This window comes from Dendrobium catenatum, unplaced genomic scaffold (genome assembly GCF_001605985.2).
Source record: "Dendrobium catenatum unplaced genomic scaffold, ASM160598v2 fragScaff_scaffold_536, whole genome shotgun sequence".
Lineage (NCBI taxonomy): Eukaryota > Viridiplantae > Streptophyta > Magnoliopsida > Asparagales > Orchidaceae > Dendrobium > Dendrobium catenatum.
In genome coordinates, this window is record NW_021318998.1 from 250,867 (window position 1) to 272,623 (window position 21,757).

The following is a 21,757-nucleotide window of genomic DNA, read 5'->3' on the forward strand; positions in this document are numbered from 1 at the left end:
TATATATATATATATATATATATATATATATTAGAGCTAATTTGATGAGAAATTATTATGTGCGGTCACCATACCATTTGAAAGTCAATTAGGATGTGCCACACCATTGATACACATCGGTAAACAACAACAACAACGGTACACAATACATTGGTGATATGACATATCCTGATTGATCTCTGGATGAGGTCCGGCGACCACATATAATAATTTTGCTAACTTAATTGAGCGTACACAAAATGAAAAAAGTTAAATATTTTTATTTGATTTGAAATAAAATGAATTCAATATAATGTCGACCTACAACGACAATGATTGCCTATAGAGGTGGATGATAATGACGATGATGGTCAGCAATGGGCAACAGATGGCTATGGTCATCAATGGACAATTCAAAATTCATCCATGAATAAAACTGCTTTTAAAATGAAGCCTATCAAATATCTAAAATTTAAAAAAATATACATTTTATTTACCTTACACCTAACACCCCCATAAATATTTTATAAGGCACAAATCAGCTAAGCACCCAATCAAGCTTTATAAAACAAAACTCACTTGTCTATATAAACAATTCTAAAAGAATGATGTACAATTATGGGTCCAACAACATCAAGATTTTATCACACTACGTGAGGTCAGCTACATGAATTCATTTTCTTCATTTTAAGAGTCAAATTCTCATTTAAATCTAATTAAGATATGTCATTTATAATATTTTTTAACCGAGTTTTTTTAGGTCTACCTTTGTTAATATAGGTCAAATCTAACACATCTATTCTTCTAACATGATTATCGAAAGGCCTCTGTTTTATATGACCAAACCATCTAACGTGACTCTCTCTAATCTTATCTGTCACTATCCAAATATCCTCACATATCCAGAAAATACAAAAGCCCGACAACATGTAAGAAACTGATGCATCAATCACAGCAATAAACAAATTTATACACTAGAGAATTGATGGAGATGGACAAAAATCCAGATGTACTCAAAGATGATCTACATTGAAAAATTCATGCATTTCCCCAACCTGACCTTATTGCAAGTTCAAATAATAGGGAACTAAAGCAGCAGATGAACTGCTACAGCTTCAAATCAGGAAATGAAGCAGCAGCAACAAAGGACAAAATTAAGACGAAGGCAAACAAACTTAATCTACAACACTGCACTCTTGATCCCTAATTTATAGAAGGATTCACGTTTACTTGTAGAAATTTACAAGGTAGAATGAGATTATCCATGTTAGTTTTTCACTTACCCAGTTACTTCTACCAGGGACCTGTTTGTGTCCTCCTCAAGCATAACTTCTTAGTCTCTTCCTGCTGATTAAGCGCCTCCAAGGCCTGTTAAAAATCAGAGAACCGTCATATAAGAACATATTCAGCCTGAAAAAATTTCTCATGAATTTAAAAGTAATTTTGATATGATCCAGAAAAGGCAGCATGGTATTTTTCTGCATTAGATTTCTCGGAATTTGACCAAATGGAGTAATAATCTTGGTTTATTGTGTCGATATCATTCCCATAATCTCATTCTTTCTTGCTGATTTTTGTTGTGTTATCTCTTCGTTATTGTTGTTTTTGGCTGTGGAGATCAGATTCTTATCAGCAATGAAGCAGTTGGTTAGCGAGAGTGAGCAAATCTCAAAGCTAAGTAATAATCTTGAGGTTGAGAGTTTGAACCTCTCTATTAAGAATAGTTGAATTGAGCTTTTAACCCTTCAAGTGCCTTTGATGTAATGGTTGGTGATTTCATAAGAATTCTAAGGTAATGTATGCTCATGCTAGATCAATCCTAGGATAGATGATCGTCCTAAGAACAAAATCATGATGTTGTATAGACCAAAATGGATAAAACTTCAATGGATAAGCATCAATGCTATGACAAATGGTATCAGAACAATATACAAGCAAAAAGATGGGTACTAAGTATGATGCAGAAAAAAATATAAATTACTAGTAATTTTATTGCACCAAAAATACTTGAAAAAAGAGTACAGTATAAATAAATCAAAATAAATTGCCCCAAACAGCCATAAACTGCATGTGCGAAAGTGAGATACCACTCACCCATTAGCACTGACCAAATTACTCACTAGAAGCACAGAATATTAATTGAAAGACTAAATCCTAGAGTTTAAAAAAGAATAAAAGCAAAGCAAGAGTAACAATATCTACACATATCTACGAGTAAACTAGTTTGACCAAGAAATGCTCAAATCCAACAAGAACGCAAAATAACTAAAAGGAGGTATATAAGAAAACTGTGATGTAAAACAAATATTTGAAAGAACCATAAAGTAAATTTCCACAAAGCAAGATTCAAAAGCCTACCCAACCATAAAATAAGGAGATAGCCATATAGGAAAACCTTTTCGGGAAAGCACTAACTATTTAATTATTCAAAGGAAGAGAATATTTACCCGATTTTTCTCCATCTCCATGATCAAAGCCTGCCAAATTTTAGAGAAAAATTAACCATGGGTCAATAACAGAAAGGTGGTGCATCTTATGGATGAACATGAATTTATAGAAGCTCATTGTAGAAATATCAATTATGTTCATCTTTATGCTTCTTTAATGAGAATTATTTTGATCGTGCTTGTCAATCACAAGCATCCACCACATAATTTCAAATCAAACTCATAAAAATATTAGTCAATTTTATTTGCTCAAACCAAATTAAGGAATTTTCTATGTATGCATAGAGCATGCAGGTGGCATCTAAATTTACTTTGACTTGTTCAATATTTGCTGATTTCGAGTATTGAGATCTCCACAGTTTTCATTTACACTTACTTTCTTTTAGATGAAAGCATACTATACCGAGCATTATATTAGTTGTAAAAGGAAATCCTAAGCTTAAGTCGTCTTGCATCAAATTGGTATAATGTGTACATCATGTTAATTAAAAGTAGTACATTTAACCGAGTTATTAAGAAAATAATTAATGATGCAATTTAAATAGGATGGAGTAGGTCATGGCTCTAGACCACTACAATGTGATTGTCATGAGATTTAAAATTGCATTTCTATATTTGATGGGAGCATCAACTTAAGAAAAATTTCTAGATGGATTAATGATTTAAAAGACTTCTTTTTAACACTATTATTTATTTGATTAAAACAAAGTTGAAATTATTGAGACAAAATTAATGAGACATGCTTGATTATTTTGGTAAAGTTTTCAAGTTAAAATAAATACATCAAAGGCTAGCATAAAACATACGCTTAAAAAATATCTGTTATTTCATTCATATCATGATGAATTGCATAGTCAATTTCGAAGTTCTACAAAAACAACAACAACAACATCAAGCCTTTATTCCACTACGTGGGGTCGGCTACATGAATCTTTTTTCTCCATTGTGTCCTATTAAAAGTCAAATTCTCGTTTAAATCTAATACTCATTCATATTTAGGGTGCTAAGATCACTATAGTCAATCTTATTTTCACAATCTTCATTAAAAAGTTGAGCAAAAAAAATCCTAGCATATGAATATGATAGGAAATACTTGAGTTCGCAAGTAACCCTAAGGGAATACTTGAGTTCGCAAGCAAATCTAATCGAAATTAGCAAGAAAGAAGAGAGAAAACTGCTGTTTAAAGCAGTAAATCAGACCAATCACAGCAGATTTTGCACAGAAACAGTGAGAAACTTGGAGAAAAACAAAGGAGTTCACTAGTAGATGCGAGAAAACAATAAAAGATACAATGTTCTTCAATTTGAGAGGAAGAACAACTCTCCACAAGTCTCTAGCAAACCCTAGATTCCAAGCACAAGAAAAGATCCCAAATTTTCATTCAAAATTCAAGAAGCTCCCTAATTCCCTCCTATTCCTCTAATTAACATCAAAGGAGAATTACAACTTACCTAATCAGCCATTACATTCAAATCTTTTCCCCCAAAAATTGCATTAAGCCCATCATGGGGCCCACAGGAGTTCCACCCCCTTCCCTGTTGTTTCTTCTGCCGTGCATAGACCAGGACCGGTCCAACTAGCCCCGGAGGGGCCGGCTTGGGAGTAAGCATAACAGAATATTATGCCATATAGCTACATATAATTTGGCTTTAGACTCTTTTGTTATTATTACATGTTTCATTAAAGTTCTCCGCAAGAGTTTAGGAATGAATTAAACTAAAATTCACTAAAAACACTACAGGCTTTACATAAACTTTTAAGCATCGAGGCATGCTATGAGCATCCTATATTGACTAATGTGCCTATCCTAGTTCCTAATAATTCAATAACATCTTATCTACAGCCATTTACTAGGCTCATATATGGTCGACGCTTGTCCAATCAAGGAAATAGTTGGCAGAGAATATTTTAGATGAATAAAATGACGTGCAATTACAAAATGAATCTGAATATGATGCTTTTGAATTTAAATCTGCATTTAAATTAGATCATGTTCATGAATCTAAACCTACAATTGATCAAAAGTCGAAACTGGAGTTGGAGAGAAAAATTGAGCATGGCATCATATCTAAAACTGAATCTCTGATATAATTTGAACCTATGCTTGCATATGATTATGAACCAATCATATTTGATGTAGTAGATGAATCAAATGGGCAATTTGAAAATTCAACTTTTGATAAACTATATGTTGATATTGCCCATATAAAGGATGATTAGCCTGATATTACTTTTCTTTAGCTTCTTGGGGTTATTTGGGTAGTAGCATTTTAAGTGCAAAGCAAAATAACCGTAAGGGTTTTGAAATTCGAGTATTTGTTTGAAATGTAAAGTATTTTTTGATTGAATTTGAAATTTACACTCTAGTTCATTTTTAATATATTTAGAATTCAATTGTTTTGAGAGCATCATAAATACACAACTTGTGTAAAAGAGATCATCGCCTCCTACCACCATCCTATCACATATTGTCAGCTACTGCTACGCCATCCACTACCCCCGCCATTGGTGACCTTATTGCTTCAAATACACTGCTAGTTTACTAAGCATTCCCTTATTTCAAACTAAACAAAAAAAGTAAACTCTTGCATCTTCGTGTAATCAAACAAACATCAAAAGTACATTAAATACACTATTTTTACTTCATATTGCATTCATTTTACTCTGCAATTCTTTTTCATGAAACCAAATATCCCCTTAGTTCGATATTTTCATTCCTTGTTCTATTTTCATCTCCTTAATAAATTATTGACATGCTTAGTATTCTTTATTTTAATTAAAAAGTGATACATTATAAATCTAATTAGTGAAAATTAATTCAATCAATTTTTTTTTTTTAATTCTTTGATATTTTTTATCATTTCATTATCAATTGATTTTACAATCTAGTAAAATATGTTTTCATTTAAAAAAGATAAATCCAAAAATAGCCAATCGACTATTGATATTTAGTCAATTTAGTCCCAAAGCATCCCATTTCTCCAATTTAATCATCAACTATAGAGAATTGAACCAAAATGAGTATAAAATTGATCATAAATTAGTCCCTCAACTATACAAAATTGATCCCAATTTAGTCCACGAGGGACACTTGTGGATAAATTTTGTATAGTCAATAGACTAAATTGAAAAAATAGGGTACTCTAAAACTAAATTGGCCACATGCAAATAGTCGGTGAACCATTTTGGGATTTAACCCAAAGAAATGAGATGTTGAATTAACTGGTCGTCATTCATGAATCCAAACTTTTTTCATTGCATAAAAATATATTACACATCATATTATTTGCATTAAAAAAATCCTAACATTGTGTCCTCTTGCATCATTAAAAACCATTCTATCAACGATAACATAACAATTAAATAGTGGTATGATGGGTTTTGAGGAAAAAAATGCACTCCCAAACAAATCCTAGTAGATGAATGATAATTTCCATGTTGCACATACAATGCAAACCGCTTATTGCTCATTCATCACACATAAATTTTAGAAAAAAATTTGGGTCAGGATATCATGACCAATGTTTAAATATCATGACCATGACCAATGTTTAAATAGGATGTATCTTAAAGCTATTGAATTTATCTTGAGATGAGTGCAATAATTAGAAAATCAATCAAAACTTATGTTATATTTCTTCCAAAATAACAACTATTTGAAACCCATATAGACCACAAATTTAGTCGGGATATATGGCTTCGAAAATTTGAGCTTTTGGGGCCCAAGGTGGAGGTCAACAGGATATTCTGACCTTTTTTTCTAAAATATAATAGCTCCGTTAGCATAAATAGTATAGTCCAATCTTCTTTGCAAATAACTGAAAACTTAATATAAATATAATTCTTATAAATCCTTGGGACAATCTGCAGGCAACAATATTAAAAAAATGCAACATTTAAAGACTATTTCTGAAGGTCAAGCAGATTAGATTTTCCGTTAAAAATTGAAGTCTAAAGTAGAGATTAGCATTCATTCCAGAGTGCAAACAATACAAGAAAGTGGGCTTTCTCTAAGTAATGGATAGATTCATAAGCATACAATCATATCATGGTCAAAGAAAAAAAAAAGTAACAAAGGTTAGTTAAAGAGCAATACCTGCTTCTTTTGCAATTCCTGGTTTTGCTCTTTAAATTTAGCTACTTCAGCTTCCAGCTCCATCGTGTAAGCCTGGTCCAAGATTGTAGAATAAGTAAACTACAATTCAAAAGTTTTCTGGGCTTTCTACAGGTTTCTACAAGTAAATTCCATCTACCACTGTACGGGGACCATCAACTACGTCTACTTAAAAAAAAATCATGAAGATCATCAATCAAAGTTTCCCTTTTCATACTAACAAGATGAAGACTATTCACTTCCATTAACCAAACAGTAAATTTTGGGCAAGGAGAGATAGACCAAGACCAAAAGTTTATAACATGCGGATGCACTCCAGGCCTCCAGCTAACGTAGTAATTGACCACTTGTAAGGATCCAATTACCTATGCCAGCCCCTCAGATGTACTTTGCATGGCTATGATTATTTGATTTATCTTTTTCAAAAATCACCATCTTAAATGAGGATTCATCCGCATAACGAGCATGTATAATAAACTGAGTTAGTGATGACTGGACAAAAAAAGAAACAGAAATTTAACACTTCGTAACTTAAAAGGGAAGCCTGGTTAGGCAACATGGTGCTAGATGTCATTTATAGCTATCTGTTAGCGTTCCAACAAAAAGTTCAACCAGGGAAGAAACGGAAACATAAAACAAAAAAAAGATAAATTATATGTCATTTATTAATTTTTTGTTCAGGATTGGTTTTAGACCACAAAATCTATTTTGAGATGAATGTAATATAAAACTTAATTGCTTACCCATGCATCTCAAAACAAATTCAACTATTTTAATACTCATCTTGATCAATTTTTGATCGAGGGTTTTCTAATATAAATTTTTTCAAGACATAAATATAGACAATTCTGGAAAACAATTCCCTTCAAAAAATAGCCGGCTTGAAATTTGCTTTTAAAAACTATTAAAAACAAATGTGAAAAAAAAAGAAGTGACCCGTTCAAAGAAAAAAAAAACAACAAACAATAAGTTAATTTAAATCCTGATAAACTATATTTGTCCTCAGAGAACGATGAATCAGCATAGGTAGGGAGTGGGGAGAAAATTAGCAATAGCGGTCAAGTGATTCATGCACATGCAGAGTAGGAAACAGAAAAAAATGAGGCGTTGAAACCATTTAAAACTAGTACAGTCCAGTCAAACTGCAAGCAGCAGATCACATCACGATGAGCTGGAAAGATTGTAATAGATTGTTGGAAAGTTTGTAATATGAGTATGATTTGTTTCACATCTCCTAAGAAAAATACATGAAAGTGTTTATAAGGAATTTGTCTTTTTGATGGTTAAAATAGTTAATTAGACCTTGTAAAAGAATGAATGCATTTGCGCCGCTTATAATGTTTATAAGTCAAAAACTGGACACTTGTGCATTTATTACAGGCTATAATAAACCCTCCATGAAAGTTTTATACAAAATCTTTTGTAGCTTCTTGAGAATATTCAACTGTCCTGTTTATTCACCAAGGGAAGCAATATCTTCTTTGAAGAAAGTGATCATACACGCCTCAAAACAACCACTAAAATTTAACATTCTTCAACATAACTCTAGAATTCTTAGGAATGGCCAACTTATATAGAGAAAAAAATAAAAGATCACCTGCTTTCTGGCCCGAGACCTCGCTGCTGATTCTCTGTTCTTTATCATTCTCCTCTGCCTCCTCTCCACAACCTTTTCCACAGCTCCACTGCGCTTCTTCCCCCTCAAGTCCCCATTGAAAAGGTAAGGCACGGGAGATAAAGAAGAAAGATCACCATTCACATTTGTAAGGCCGTCGGGAGGAATCTGGTTCGCCGGCGATATTGACGTGACAACGTTGGCCCCTACTCCACCTAAGCCGACCATCCCAGGGATCATCCCATTGTTGACAACCGTATCCCCAATACCAAGGAATCCTCCACCTCTCATCCCCTGAGAGTTCATATTACTGCCCAATGGCAACTGTGGGGCGTATGTCCTCGCACCCTTGGCGGACATAGCGAGATTAGCGTTATCATTGCCCGGAATGGAGCTCGTCATGATGTTCGCATTATTGCGTCCTGCCTGAGAAAAACATAGTGAGAGACCGGAGTTATTATTTCCAGAAGCCAAAGAATCCCCGTAAAAGACGCTATTAGTAATATTGGCACTGCTGCCGTCAGGAATTCCTGTGCTATTAATAGCAGGTCCCGAAACCGAATGGTTGATCTCCTCTCTCACCACCCCAGCTCGTACAAGGAACTCCTCGAGGGTCATCTCTCCAATGGTCGGCTGCCGCTGCTGCTGCTGGAAGTTGGATCCACCCACTCCGCCAGCGCTTCCGGGGGTGAGATCTCGCCACACTTCGTCAACGGTCTTCTGGCTGAGTGTTCTCGGAAGCGTAAGCGATCCCTGACGCTGGAGCCCAGATTGTAAGCCTAAACCTCCATCAGGGGGGGCGCCAAGAGCAGAGGCCACGGCCTGGCTCTCTTCGGCTGTCCAGATGTTCTTCAGGAACTCCTCCATGTTCATCGACCCAAACTCCTTCCCGACACCACCCATCGTGCTCTGAAACTCGTCAAAGGTTAGTGAATAGATCGACGATTGCCGCGTCAGCGGCTGTGCCGCCGCCCCGTCCGGCTCCTGCCGGACGTCCATGCCGTCTACTCCGATGCCCCTGAAGTTCATATTGTTGCGTGTCTTCCGCCCAAATTCTCACAGATTTGATGCTCGCACCGATAATCTCCCCCTTCCTGTAAGCATCAACGCACAACGAGATCTTGTCCGGATCGCAAACTAAACCCTAACAGTATGCTCTGATCAAAATCCAGCCAACAATCAAAGTGGAGATTGCAAAGATCGTCACGTTATATGCCGAAATTTAACAGTGTGAAAACTGAAAACATTATAAAATCTATGCGAGATTAAAGAGAGATCTTTATTATAGCAGCTGCTAAATTGGGGTCATCGATTGTGACGACCCTACCAAATATAATGAATATCCATTACTTACATCTGAAAAAAACATTTTATTCATAAATTTAATTAAGTGATAATATATTATGAGTTTTTATTAGGGTATCAATTTCACGGGTTGGATTCGGTCGAATCAGGAACCGATCTGACACTATTTGGGTCAATCGAGTCCAACCCATTTTTGCAACCAGTTCATTTTTTCGGATAAGAACTCGACCTGCTTCGGGTCCGGATCAACCCAACATGACCCGAATGATCTGGGGCCGATAAAAAATTGCTAGTTTTCGAATCAATCTCTTATTTCGGGTCAAAATGGGTAATAAAACAAGTCAATCTTGATTTTCTGAGTCAAAACATATCGAGGCAAGAGCCTTCATTTGATCGCCTTCCCAAGTCGGATATTAGGTCAATAATTCTCAGAAAAAAGAAAAATATATGCTAGTGTAAAGAGGTTCATTTTTCTTTTTAAATTAAATTTGATAAGAAAACTTCGAATCAATTTTGTAATTATGTTGAGCTCATTATAAGTTAATCTAATTAATTTTGTATGAAATATTTTTAAATCAAAGTAAATCAATTTTAATGTTTACTAGATTAAAAATTAAACGACTATCCAAGAAATTTTAAATTTAAAACATAATCATCTTTTCTAATTTTTTTCCTTGGAGAAAACTACTAATCTAATTAACAAGGCATATATAACTTTCAAACTACTCAAAATACACGCATCTCTCTCCTTTTTTTTGGTAAAATTATTCTGTACGGATACGGACGCTGTCCGAAGATGAATCATAATGCACCACATCACTTTTTTACTATGTATTATCAAATGATGTGGCGCATTCTAATTCGACTCCAAACGATTCGGTGTCTGAAAAGAATAATTATAAATTTCTCCTCTCTTTGACTTGAGAAGGTGTGAATAAGCACGTGCGAGAATGGCAGCAGCCGCAGGAGCTTATCCTCGCTGCCAAACCTTACCAAATTCGGACATCCACGGGCCCACTACCACAAAACTGGTAAGATACAGTTGACCTTCAGTGCTTTGAAAAGCCAATCTTCCTTTTTTAGACATGTGTTTTTTTAGAGATTTTTTTTAGTATTCATTGCAAATGAATAAATAGTCGGCCAATTAAAAAAATATAAAAAAATACAGCTCATCTTAGTCTGTTGGTTGAGAGCTTAGGCTTACAATTAAGAGCTCTTGGGTTCGAGTCTTTGTGTATACGTTGTGTGTATGAGTTTGACTTAAATGACTTGAATGTCTCATATATATATATATATATATATATATATATATATATATATATATATATATATATATATATAAAGTTTAGCATCCTAGTCATATATGAAGATCCATCACAAAAATAGATGAATGAGTAGGAATGTAACATTCATATGAGGCATCATAATTTTTACGAGAAACCTCGAAAAACGGAAAAAATCATGGGGCCATGCTCAGTTTAAATGAATCATTTAGTGTTTTCAGTTGATTACAAATGGGACCCTTTCTTGTGGGGAAGGCATTAGCTCAATGTTGCAAATATACATAATATAAAGTACATTGCATTGTGGGAATTGGAAGAATCAGTTTGATATGTTTGTCTGGTCAGCATGACCATAGTTGGTGAGCGATGTAGGTCGGAAGGACAATAGTCGGACGATGTGGTTGGAATGAACGTAGTGGGCGATCGTGGGCGGAAGGACCGTAGTCAGGCGATGATTTGATTATTTTAAAAAATAAAAATTTAATTTTTAAGATTCTCATTCATATATCAAAATCTAAATTTAAATTTTAAATTGTATTTCTTAATTTTTTAAATTGTCAAATTCTTAGTATGTTTTCTTCAAGTACTTTCTTTCTACAAATATAAATAGAAATTTATTACAATAAATTTTAAACATAAGTAAAATAAAAAAAAATGTATTGATCTACGTCTATGCTTAGTGTAAGGAGTTGCTACCCATGCTTGCATAGTTAGAATCTCGATTTTTTGTGTTTAAAGCATTACTATCTAAATTTTCATTTAAATAAAAAAAAAGTTTGTTACGAAGCTACATACACAAAATATTCATCATCCTTAACGAACTCATTTATTAATTCTTTACGCCCATGTAAAAGTTTATTATATATCCACAATTTTTTATTTCAAATGTCCACGTATGCGGTTTATTTATGCAAAATTAAAATTTACGTCGAAAGGATCGTTGTTAGGTGATGATGGTTGGGGAGACCGTAGTCTAGAGAAGGTGGTCAAAGAGATTATAAACGGTGGGCGACCGAGGTTGAAAAGACTGTTATCGGGTGAAAGTGGTCAGAAGGATCGTAATCGGCGGGCAATCCCCAACCCAATTAGGATATGTCCCATCGTGTTGAGCTATGACAGATAAATCCGAAGATCTAATTTTGGAAAGTTTCAAATTATCTTCTAATTTCATTTCAATAAAAAATACAGGCTACAAAGCTATTAAAATATCCAAATACTGAAAAATAATCTCTTCCACATTGGTTTTTTCATTTTATCAAAAAAATATATATTACAATACATGGCTACAATTAGAAGCTACATAATTGAAAAACAAACTAGTTATGATTGTACAAAAATCAAAATAATAAAATTCCTATTAACTCAAATATTATCATGAACTGCTAATCAACAGCCTCATTTCCTATCCCAGACTCTGAAAATCACAATCAACCAATAATAAGCAACAACAGCTCAGCAAATCACATAAGACAATCTAAATTTTTAAATTCTTTTCTTTTATTAATTAAATATTTTGAAGAATATTTAAAAATAGTTAAATGCTATCATATAATTCAATGTGTGTACTAGGAAAGGTAACTAAAGCATAACAATTTTTTGCAATTAACAATACTGAGCAAGTGAACAAACGAAGCATATAAAGTATAAAATAGTTTATATCATATATATAACATTTCATATTTCATATTCCGATCCAAGATAAAATGTCAAAGGATTTTGGTCCCTTATGTCTCCTTTTTGTACTCATAGCACTAGAACATGTTTGTAGGCACTAGAACATGCCTTACAGGCACTAAAATATTACATAACATATACATTATCTCAAAAGACCTCTTATAACTCACACCATATATTTTTCAATCTTATAAGCATATATCTCACCACATAGGCATATATTTCATCATATTACAGTAATTAAAGTAAAATTTATCACATGATAGAATTTCATAGTATTGTATAAAGGTAGATAACTGAACTTCTTACTGAGCAAATTTTTATAATGTCAAAACGTAACCAAATTACAAAAGAATGTATAAAACACTATTTTAAGATATTTATTGAACTAAACATTATTTTTCAGTGTTTAGATTAATTTTTGTTCAATTAAAATAGCACAAATTTCAAAAAACCTGGTATAAAAGCTTCAGAAAATACTCAAATGTTTGTAATCATGTTCTCATAACATATAAAAAGTTATGCGGAGAAAGTTTTACCGTTATAAAGCTATTCACATTTTCGCTAACAGAAATACAATTTTAATCAAAAAATTCAAAATTTTTCATATTTTGAAAACATAGATAGAAATAAAGTGACTTACTTTGATTCACACAACTTTTCCAACTTGGCTGACAGTTGAAAATGGCCCGAAGTGGCTCAAAACATAATTTTCTCTCCAAACCTCTCTTTCTATCTCCTACTTGGCTGGTTGCTCGAATGAAAAGATCGGATTAATGGAATTAAAATATATTTAAAGAGCTCATAATGACCTAATGCTGCGGTCCTCAAATCGGAGCACTGCAGCGATAAAAAATCTGCAACTGCAACAACCTGAGATCTTGTGCCACAATGTCACTTTCGGGCGCCTTGGCTGAGTGCAGCGCCGCGGCGCTTGAACATGCGACATTGGTGAGCTCCAAAAGTGATATTTTCTAATTTTGCCAAAATTTGCATGCAACACTTGGGACACATTCTATAGCACACCTAATCAATTTCTTCCTCTTCTTTCCCTCTCTTTCCTCCCCTTAATGTGAATAATGTGTGTGTGTGCAGGGGCGGCGGGGGGAAATAAATTTTGCAAATAAAAATATATCATTAGGCAAATAAAAATGATTCATATAATTTAAGAAAAGTTATAACATTAATAATATATATATATATATATATATATATATATATATATATCATAAATAAAATTTTAATCTGTTAAGCAAAAAATAAACTTAAATATAACCTACAATTACCAAAAAACTCACAATATTCTAACCTAAAATTTGTAAACTAAATGCATTACTAAAATCTAATGGAAAAATGAAGTTAATGAATAAATATTATATTTACCTAAAAATTTTTACTTAGACCCAACATATGAAAATGTTAATTTTTACACCAACACAAAATAGCATAAATCTGGTCTAAAACATAAATATTTCCTAGACCTATTCTTGCAATCTAAAGCAATATATACTTCTTTGTTCTAACCTTTTTTTCAAAAAAAAATTTATAAACCTTAAACCTTACACTTTAGATTGAGCAAATTCTTAAATTTATTGAAAAATAAGAGAGAAGGAGATTTACGTTCAATTCTATAGAATAATTGAAGAAATTCGATAAACCAATCAGATCCAAAGTGAGAATATTTTTATCTAAATGGAAGAAAGCATTGTGAGAAATACAAGTCAAATTTCTCTACTGATAAAGGCAACACCATTAATTTATAATATGAAGCAAAGAAATAATGCTGTTGATTAAATTAAATTATCCATTTACATGGCAAGCCAGTGGTTCATCCCACGTGGACAAAAAATCGACCGTTCAACACTGTGGACCCCACGATTTGTTCAAGAAAAAGGCTCTTTGTTTATCGTCCAGGCGGTTGGTTGGTCCTCAGATAAGCCATAGCTATAATAACTCTAACCGACATACTATTTTTCTTCATAATTTTTTATTTGTTAACCGCAGAAAATTCATATAATTATAATTTGGTCCCACTTATGCCACGTCATACCATTAACAATTTGTGAATGGATTTATAATATGAACAATACTCTGCTTTTGGTTCAATTTGAAATGTTAAGCCTCAGTCCAACATGATGACATAATTGGGGTTATTTTAAGGAAAGGAATAGAATTTCACAGAGAACCGAGTGATTAATTTTGTCTTAATATTATTTATAATTATTAAAATTTTATTGAATACAAAATTATATTAGGAGATTTACATATAAATCTTGAATTTCTATATTTAACGTTTAAATCATTATATTTGACATATAGCATAATAATGTTGAAAAAAAAATTATAAGAGAGAAGCCGCCTTCTCACATCCTTCATCCTTGATAAAAAAATTGACATCCACAAACCCTTCCTCCATGCCATTCTCCTTTAACAGCGAGCTCGGTTCCTTCCTCTTTTTCCTTGCCATTTGTTATGTGTGGAATCTGATTGTGTTAGATCGATCGGATTGGTTCTGTTACCTTGGACCTCAAGCTTGTCATGTTTGTATGTGTGTGTTGGGGGGGGGGGGGGTTTACTCTGTGGGGGGGGGGGGGGGGTTGTTTACTCTTGCTTGGTTTTGCACCAGAAATTTAATTTTTCAGCACAACGCACCGGCGCTGCGTACCCAAGCGCCAAGAACTGTGTACCCGAGAGACCCAACGCTAAACGACAAAGATCGGAGCGACACAACGATCTAGATATGGTGCCACAGTGGATTAAGACAGAGGTTTGAGCGTCGCAATGCCCCAAATTGGTGCCCTAGTGCTACGAGACAGACTGGATGATTTTCTTTCTCATTTTTTTGAAGGGTTTTGCATCCCTTGGGGTTATTTACTTGACTTTCTATTGTATTTTGAGTAGTGTAGATATAGAGAATGATGCATGTGAGAAGAGAAGCAATGAGAGAGTGAGAGAGAAGAGAGAAATGTACTTATTTTTCCTAATTTTCATACTAGATTTCTTCGTGGTGTGGCTCCGTATTTTTTCCCCTAATTTGTGTTTTTCCATGTTAAATCTTGGTGTCATTTACTTTGCACTACTTTTACTTTCTTGCTTATCACATCATTGTGATGTTTTCTCCTCATCCCCAACACCTTTTATCTTTTGCTTATGTTAAAATTTGCTCACTCCATCATCTTTGCTTGAAGTGATGAGAACAAAATTATCACCTTTGCATACTTCTTTTGATTGTTCATGTTGCATGCCCCATCTCCAGATTATTTCTGCTTTCATAGATAAAAAATTAGTTGTTGAATTTGAATTCTCAAACTCACTTGTTTAGAACAAGTTCTACTGAAGTGCTTCATAGACTATCACCACATGAGTAGATTTATTAATAATAAGATATCATTTGGTATTTAAAGCTTTTTTAGCAGGCTATTTGTATTTTTTTGGGTTTAGGTAATTTTATTTAAGCAGTTGTTTCTTTTAATTTTCTTTTCACTTATTGTTATTGCTACTTTGTTGATGTATTCTCATTTTGATTTATAATAGTTAGCGGTGTCAATAATAGTTAGGCTTGATGTTGTTATTGTTGTTGTTGTATGTTAGATATGTTACAAATTTATCGAAATTTCTTTTTGCTTAACTTATCTTCCTCCAATAGGTGCTACTCCAACTATCTATATGATATAATCATTTTTTACCATATCCTTCTTAGTTTTATCAAACAATTAGCCTTTAGCAGAAGAAAATTTGCATCTCTAGAAAATATCCACATGAAATGCAACACTCTTTACAACATAAATATAAAAACAACTTATAAGAAATTAAATTGTAATGCACCAAACCTTTTTACAGAATGAATACAGAATCATAAAAGCATACCTCTTGTATTGCGCGAAGGATAAATTTCAAAAGCCATCCTTTGAAGTTAAGCACCCTGATGTTGAACAACAAAGTGTGGAAATGTAATAGACAATCGAACTTTGAGTGGCTCATATAAAGGACGGCAAAATTTTCCATTTGAACTTTGTAGAATGACTAGTGGTCGCAGAATTATCCAAACAACAGAGCTTAAATCTTGCCGATCAAGAACTAATAACAAGAACTTGAGGGCCCATAAGTTTAAATCTTGCCGTGAGAGTCAAAAACAGAAGTGTTATTACTTATCTAATATGCTTCAAACCTTCCTATGAAGATACAGGATCATGACTACTCTCATGTCAAAATCTAGCACTTCGAGTATTCCATATATATCTTCTGTTTGTCAATGTCTTCACTCTTCAACAATAAAGGAAATCATTCTCCTTTTACCTCAATCCAGCTCTTCCCAGGAGATTTCTTCACCCCGCGGACCCCATAAGTTTAAATCTTTCCGTGAGAGTCAAAAGCAGATAAGTGTTTATACTTATCTAATATGCTTCAACCCTTCCAATGAAGATATTGGATCATGACTAACTTCTCTCATGTCAAAATCTAGCACTACGAGTATTCCATATATATCTTCTGTTTGTCGATGTCTTCGGTCTTCAACAATAAAGGCAATCATTTCTCCTTTGACCTCAATCCAGCTCTTCCCAGGAGATTTCTTCACCCCATGACTTCTCATTGATCTTCGTAGTTTGGCTAAATCATCCCAACAACCAGAAGAAGCATAAATGCTACACAACAAAATATAGGCGGCAGAACTATAGGGGTCAATGCATAGAACACTCTCAGCTGCTCTCTTCCCAATATCCATATTATTTTGAATCCTGCAGGCAGCTAACAAAGTCTTCCACATAATGACATCAGGTTCAATTGGCATCTTGTTAAGGAAGCTTTCAGCCTCACTCAATCTACCAGCTCGAGAGAGCAAATCAACTATGCATGAACAATGTTCTCTTGTGGGAGAAATAGCATAAATGGTACTCATCATGTCGTAGTAATAGAGCCCTTCATCTACCAGTCCAATATAACTACAGGCAGTGAGAACCCCTACAAATGTAACATGGTTTGGCTTAATCCCAAAGAACTGCATTCTCTTAAACAGCTCAAGAGATTCCCTTCCATAGCCAAATTGTGCATAGCCTACAATCAAACTGTTCCATGAGAAAACATCACAATCACTTCCTGTCAACTCAAACAACTTTCCTGCATGATTTAAGTTTCCACATTTGGCATACATATTAATCAAACCATTCCTAACCATCAGTGAATCCTCAAATCCATTTCTCAAGGCATGACAGTGAACTTGATTTCCCATGTCTAGCCAAGCCAAATCAGCAGAAGCACTAATTATACAATTGAATGTTATCTGATCAAACTCAATTTTCGAACTTCTCATCAGTCGGCATAACCTAAAAACCTGAAGTGGTTGTTCGTGCTGTAAGCATGCAGTTAAAATTGTGTTCCAAGAAACAGTATTGCGAGTATTATTCATTTCTTCGAAGAGATTCATTGCAGTATTCAGGTCTGAACATTTGGCATACATGTTTAGAAGGGCATTACAGACTGTAGTATTTCTGCCAAAACTCATCTTGAATAAATAAGCATGGAATAGTTGGCCTTGAAATAGAGACTGAGGGATCGTGCAAGCACAAAGCAGGCACCGAATAGTAATATCATCTGGTTCCAAACCTAAAAGTCTCATCTCTGAGAAAAATTGAATAGCTTCATCTGCAGAACCTCCAAAAGAAAATGCACCTATAACTGAATTCCATGAAACTAAATCAGGTACCTCAACCTGGTAGAATGCTTTCCTCGTGCAATTCAACATTCCACACCTTGCATACATGTCACTTAGAGAACAACCAGAGAATGCATTTTTTTCAAGCCCAAACTTCGTACATAAACTGTGAATCTGCTCCCCATACCCCAATAGACTTATATTTCCGCAAGCACTAAAAGCACTCCCGAAATGAAACTCGTTGGGTCGATGAACCCCTGTGCCGATCATTTCCCTAAAAAGGTGCAAAGCTTCCATTTCATGACCTTGCTGAGCAAATCCAGCAATCATTGATCCCCAAGAGACCAAATCCTTTTCTGTAATCCTCTGAAACACCAAAAATGCATCACTAATTCTATCGGTTTTCGAATACATTGTAACTAGTGCATTCAGAACAGTAGGATCAGGTCCATTACCTAACTTTATGACATGACAGTGCAACTGCCTTCCCAACTCTACATCCAATAGGCTAGAACAAGATCGAACCATACTTCCCAATGAGAACTGATCCGGAAGCAAGCCTGCATGAAGCATTCCTAAGTACAACTCCACAGCTTCAATCTCTCTATTGCTTTGGGAATACCCAGAAATCATAGCGGTCCAAGAAACAATATTTCTCTCGGGCATAATGTCAAACAGTTGGCGGGCGTCATCCATGGCTCCGCATTTGCCATACATGATGAGGATATGGTTGTGGAGGATGACGTCGGAGATGATTTTGGAGGAGGAGAGGTGACGGTGGACAAGGCGGCCATGGTGGATGGACTTGAGCTGGGCGCAGGCAACAAAGAGGTTGGCGTAAGTTCTGCGTTGGAGCGTTTTGGATTCAAGGGAATGAAAGGCGTATATGGCTTCTTTGAAGTGCTTCTGTTTGCAGAGTTCAATGATGTTTGCTTCGCCGCCACAATAGCAATGGGAATTAAGCTCGACGTGCAGTGGCAAGAGGGGCTGGGGAGAAGTGGAGAAAAATAGCCGTTGAACCTTTCTTAATTTGAATATCATTATTTTTCTTCGCTTTTGCTTAATGCATCTCCGTTTTCTTCAAATGTCCAGCTGTAATTTTCAAAGATCCCCTGCACTTTTGCAAATTTATATTTAACACCATTTTGTAAGTATGTATTAGTACTAATATTTGAAGTATATTTATATTTCTTAAGGCCTTGCAATTTTATTGTAGCTTTCTTTTTTTTCGAGTAGTTTTTTTATCCAACAACTTGACAATGACAACCTCGTCAATGAATAATTTTGTCGTGAGATCCCTCAACGACAAGTCATCTCTAAGCTTACAAATATTATCAGCCCAAATGAGAGGTAGATTTATGGAGATTGATTAGATGACTGAAGACATTATGAGAAAAAGAAGGAACATATATAATATGCAATTGGTTTATGATCTCTAGCTCATCTAAGATGTGGGATTACCTGTTTTGTCTCTTATCCATGTTATTTGCCTTATCTCTCTCTTCACTCTCGTCCGCTAGCTCTCTTTTTTTGATCTGATCATGCTAACTTATTAGTACTATGTAGCCATGTAGGCAGCTAATAGCCTTCTTTCCTTGCTGCACTCATTCACTCCGGAGGTTACTACGCTTCGTGCCTTCCTTGTGTTCAATCACAACTTTGTAGTAAATTTCTCTCAAAATTACAACATATGCTCCATCACAAAATGTCAATCATAACATTCTGACAAAAAAAAAATTGTCACAAATAAGTTATAAATCAATTTCAAAATAATGAAGAAAAAATGGCCACAAAGTTGTTGCAAATCCGTGCCAATAATTTTTACGACAAAAAATTTTGATTGTAATATTTATCACAAATTTATATCTCTGAACAAAATAAGATTTATTTGAGCCTAACTCATATATTAATATGATGAGTAATGCATGTTGTTCGTATGTTTTTGAAGAAGATATATTATCAGACACATATATTTATAAAATAGAAGAAACATCATGTTCTAATTGCATTGATGAGCCTTCTTGAGAGGTTGCAAGAGACAATCAAAGTTATGATCGTAGTTACAAAGTTGATGAACTATAAAGTTAAATTTAACATGTTGAATGCTTAACTTAACTGCTATCTCTTTATTATTGTTGCGTCCTAGAGTATTCGCGGCGGTATAGAAATATATAGTTTAACGTCTTAGCATTGTACGAAGATCCAGCACACAATTAGATAAGTGAGAGGGTGTAGCATTCATAAGAGACACCAGAATTTTTATGTGGAAACCCCTAAAAAGGGGGAAAAATCACGGGGCCTAATCCAGTTTGAATGAATCCACTAGTATTTGCAGTCGATTACAAATGAGGCCCCTCTTAAGGAGAAGGCCTTGGCTTGATGATACAAATGTACATCATATAGAGCGCATTACATGGTGGGAGTTACAATATAGGCATGTTTGTTTGGTCGGCACGACCATAGTCGATAGGATGAAGGTCGGAAAGATCGTTGTCATGTGATAGAGGTTGGAAGGACCATAGTAGGCAACGGAGGTCAGAATGACCGTAGTCGGCAGGAGACCGGGGTCAGAAAGACCGTTGTCTGTTGATGGAGGTCGAAAGGACCATAGTAGGCGATGGAGGTCCGAAGGACCGTAGTCGGCAGGAGACTAGGGTCAGAAAGACTGTTGTCTATTGATGGAGGTCGGAAGAACCATAATAGGCGACAGAGGTCTGAAGGACCGTAGTTGGTAGGAGACCAGGGTCAGAAAGACTGTTGTCTGTTGATGGAGGTCGGAAGGACCATAGTAGGCGACGGAGGTCAGAAGGATCATAGTCGGCAGGAGACCGAGGTTAGAAAGACTGTTGTCTGTTGATGGAGGTCGGATGGACCATAGTAGGCGATGGAGGTCAGAAGGACCTTAGTCGGTAGGAGATCGGGATCAGAAAGACCATTGTTTGGTGATGGAGGTCGGAAAGACCATAGTAGGCGACGAAGGTCTGAATGACCGTAGTCGGTAGGAGACTAGGGGTCTGAAAGATCGTAGTTGGAGGGCAGAACTTCGGTAGAAGTTCGGGCGTCAGGTGATGGTCTGGTAGAACTTCGGGCCTCATGTGATGGTCTAACGAAGGTGAGGGCCTTTAGCAAAGGTGAGGGCCTCTGGCGAAGGTGAGGGCCTCTGGCGAAGGTGAGGGCCTTTGATGAAGGTAAGAGCCTCTGGCGAAGGTGAGGGCCTCTGGCGAATGTGAGGGCCTTTAACGAAGGTGAGAGCCTCTGGCAAAGGTGAGGGCCTCTAGCGAAGATGAAGGCTTCACGTGGTGGTCCGGCGAGGCTCCGGCGGTGGTCCGACGAGGCTCCGCGGTGGTCCGGTGAGGGTGAGGGCCTCAGGTGGTGATCTGACGAGGTTTCTGCAGTGGTCCGGCGAGGCTCCTGCGGTGGTCCGGCGAGGTTCCGGCGGTGGTCGAGAAGGAGCTTCTTCCTTCTCTTCTTCTCTTCTCCTCTTCTCTTCTTGCTTGGTCCCCCCTCAAGAGAAATGAGGGGTCTATTTATAAATTTTCTGGAGTGGCATGGCCCGTAAATAGGTGAGAGATCAAGGGTAAAGGGGGAGTGCTCGAATGGACGGCCGATGTTGAATCCCTTGATCATGGACCGTTTGATGGACATTTGAAGGAGTTAATGATGTCGAAATTTGGCGATCTTGGACTCGT

General features: G+C 35.5%; 2 protein-coding genes across 2 annotated transcripts; both read right to left on the reverse strand.

Annotated features, from left to right (window-relative positions):
- Positions 1 to 909: 909 nt before the first annotated feature.
- On the reverse strand, positions 910 to 9,430 carry LOC110109339 (bZIP transcription factor TRAB1-like). The gene is made up of 4 exons (XM_020840359.2): positions 8,139 to 9,430; positions 6,524 to 6,595; positions 2,427 to 2,456; positions 910 to 1,347 (listed from the first exon to the last, which is right to left on the reverse strand). Exons 1-4 carry the CDS (start codon positions 9,183 to 9,185, stop codon positions 1,273 to 1,275), a joined length of 1,224 nt encoding a protein of 407 aa, XP_020696018.1. The 5' UTR covers positions 9,186 to 9,430; the 3' UTR covers positions 910 to 1,272.
- A 2,567-nt stretch (positions 9,431 to 11,997) lies between these two features.
- Positions 11,998 to 19,111, reverse strand: LOC110109330 (pentatricopeptide repeat-containing protein At3g53360, mitochondrial). The gene is made up of 2 exons (XM_020840347.2): positions 16,286 to 19,111; positions 11,998 to 12,158 (listed from the first exon to the last, which is right to left on the reverse strand). Exon 1 carries the CDS (start codon positions 19,107 to 19,109, stop codon positions 16,809 to 16,811), a length of 2,301 nt encoding a protein of 766 aa, XP_020696006.1. The 5' UTR covers positions 19,110 to 19,111; the 3' UTR covers positions 11,998 to 12,158; positions 16,286 to 16,808.
- Positions 19,112 to 21,757: the final 2,646 nt, after the last annotated feature.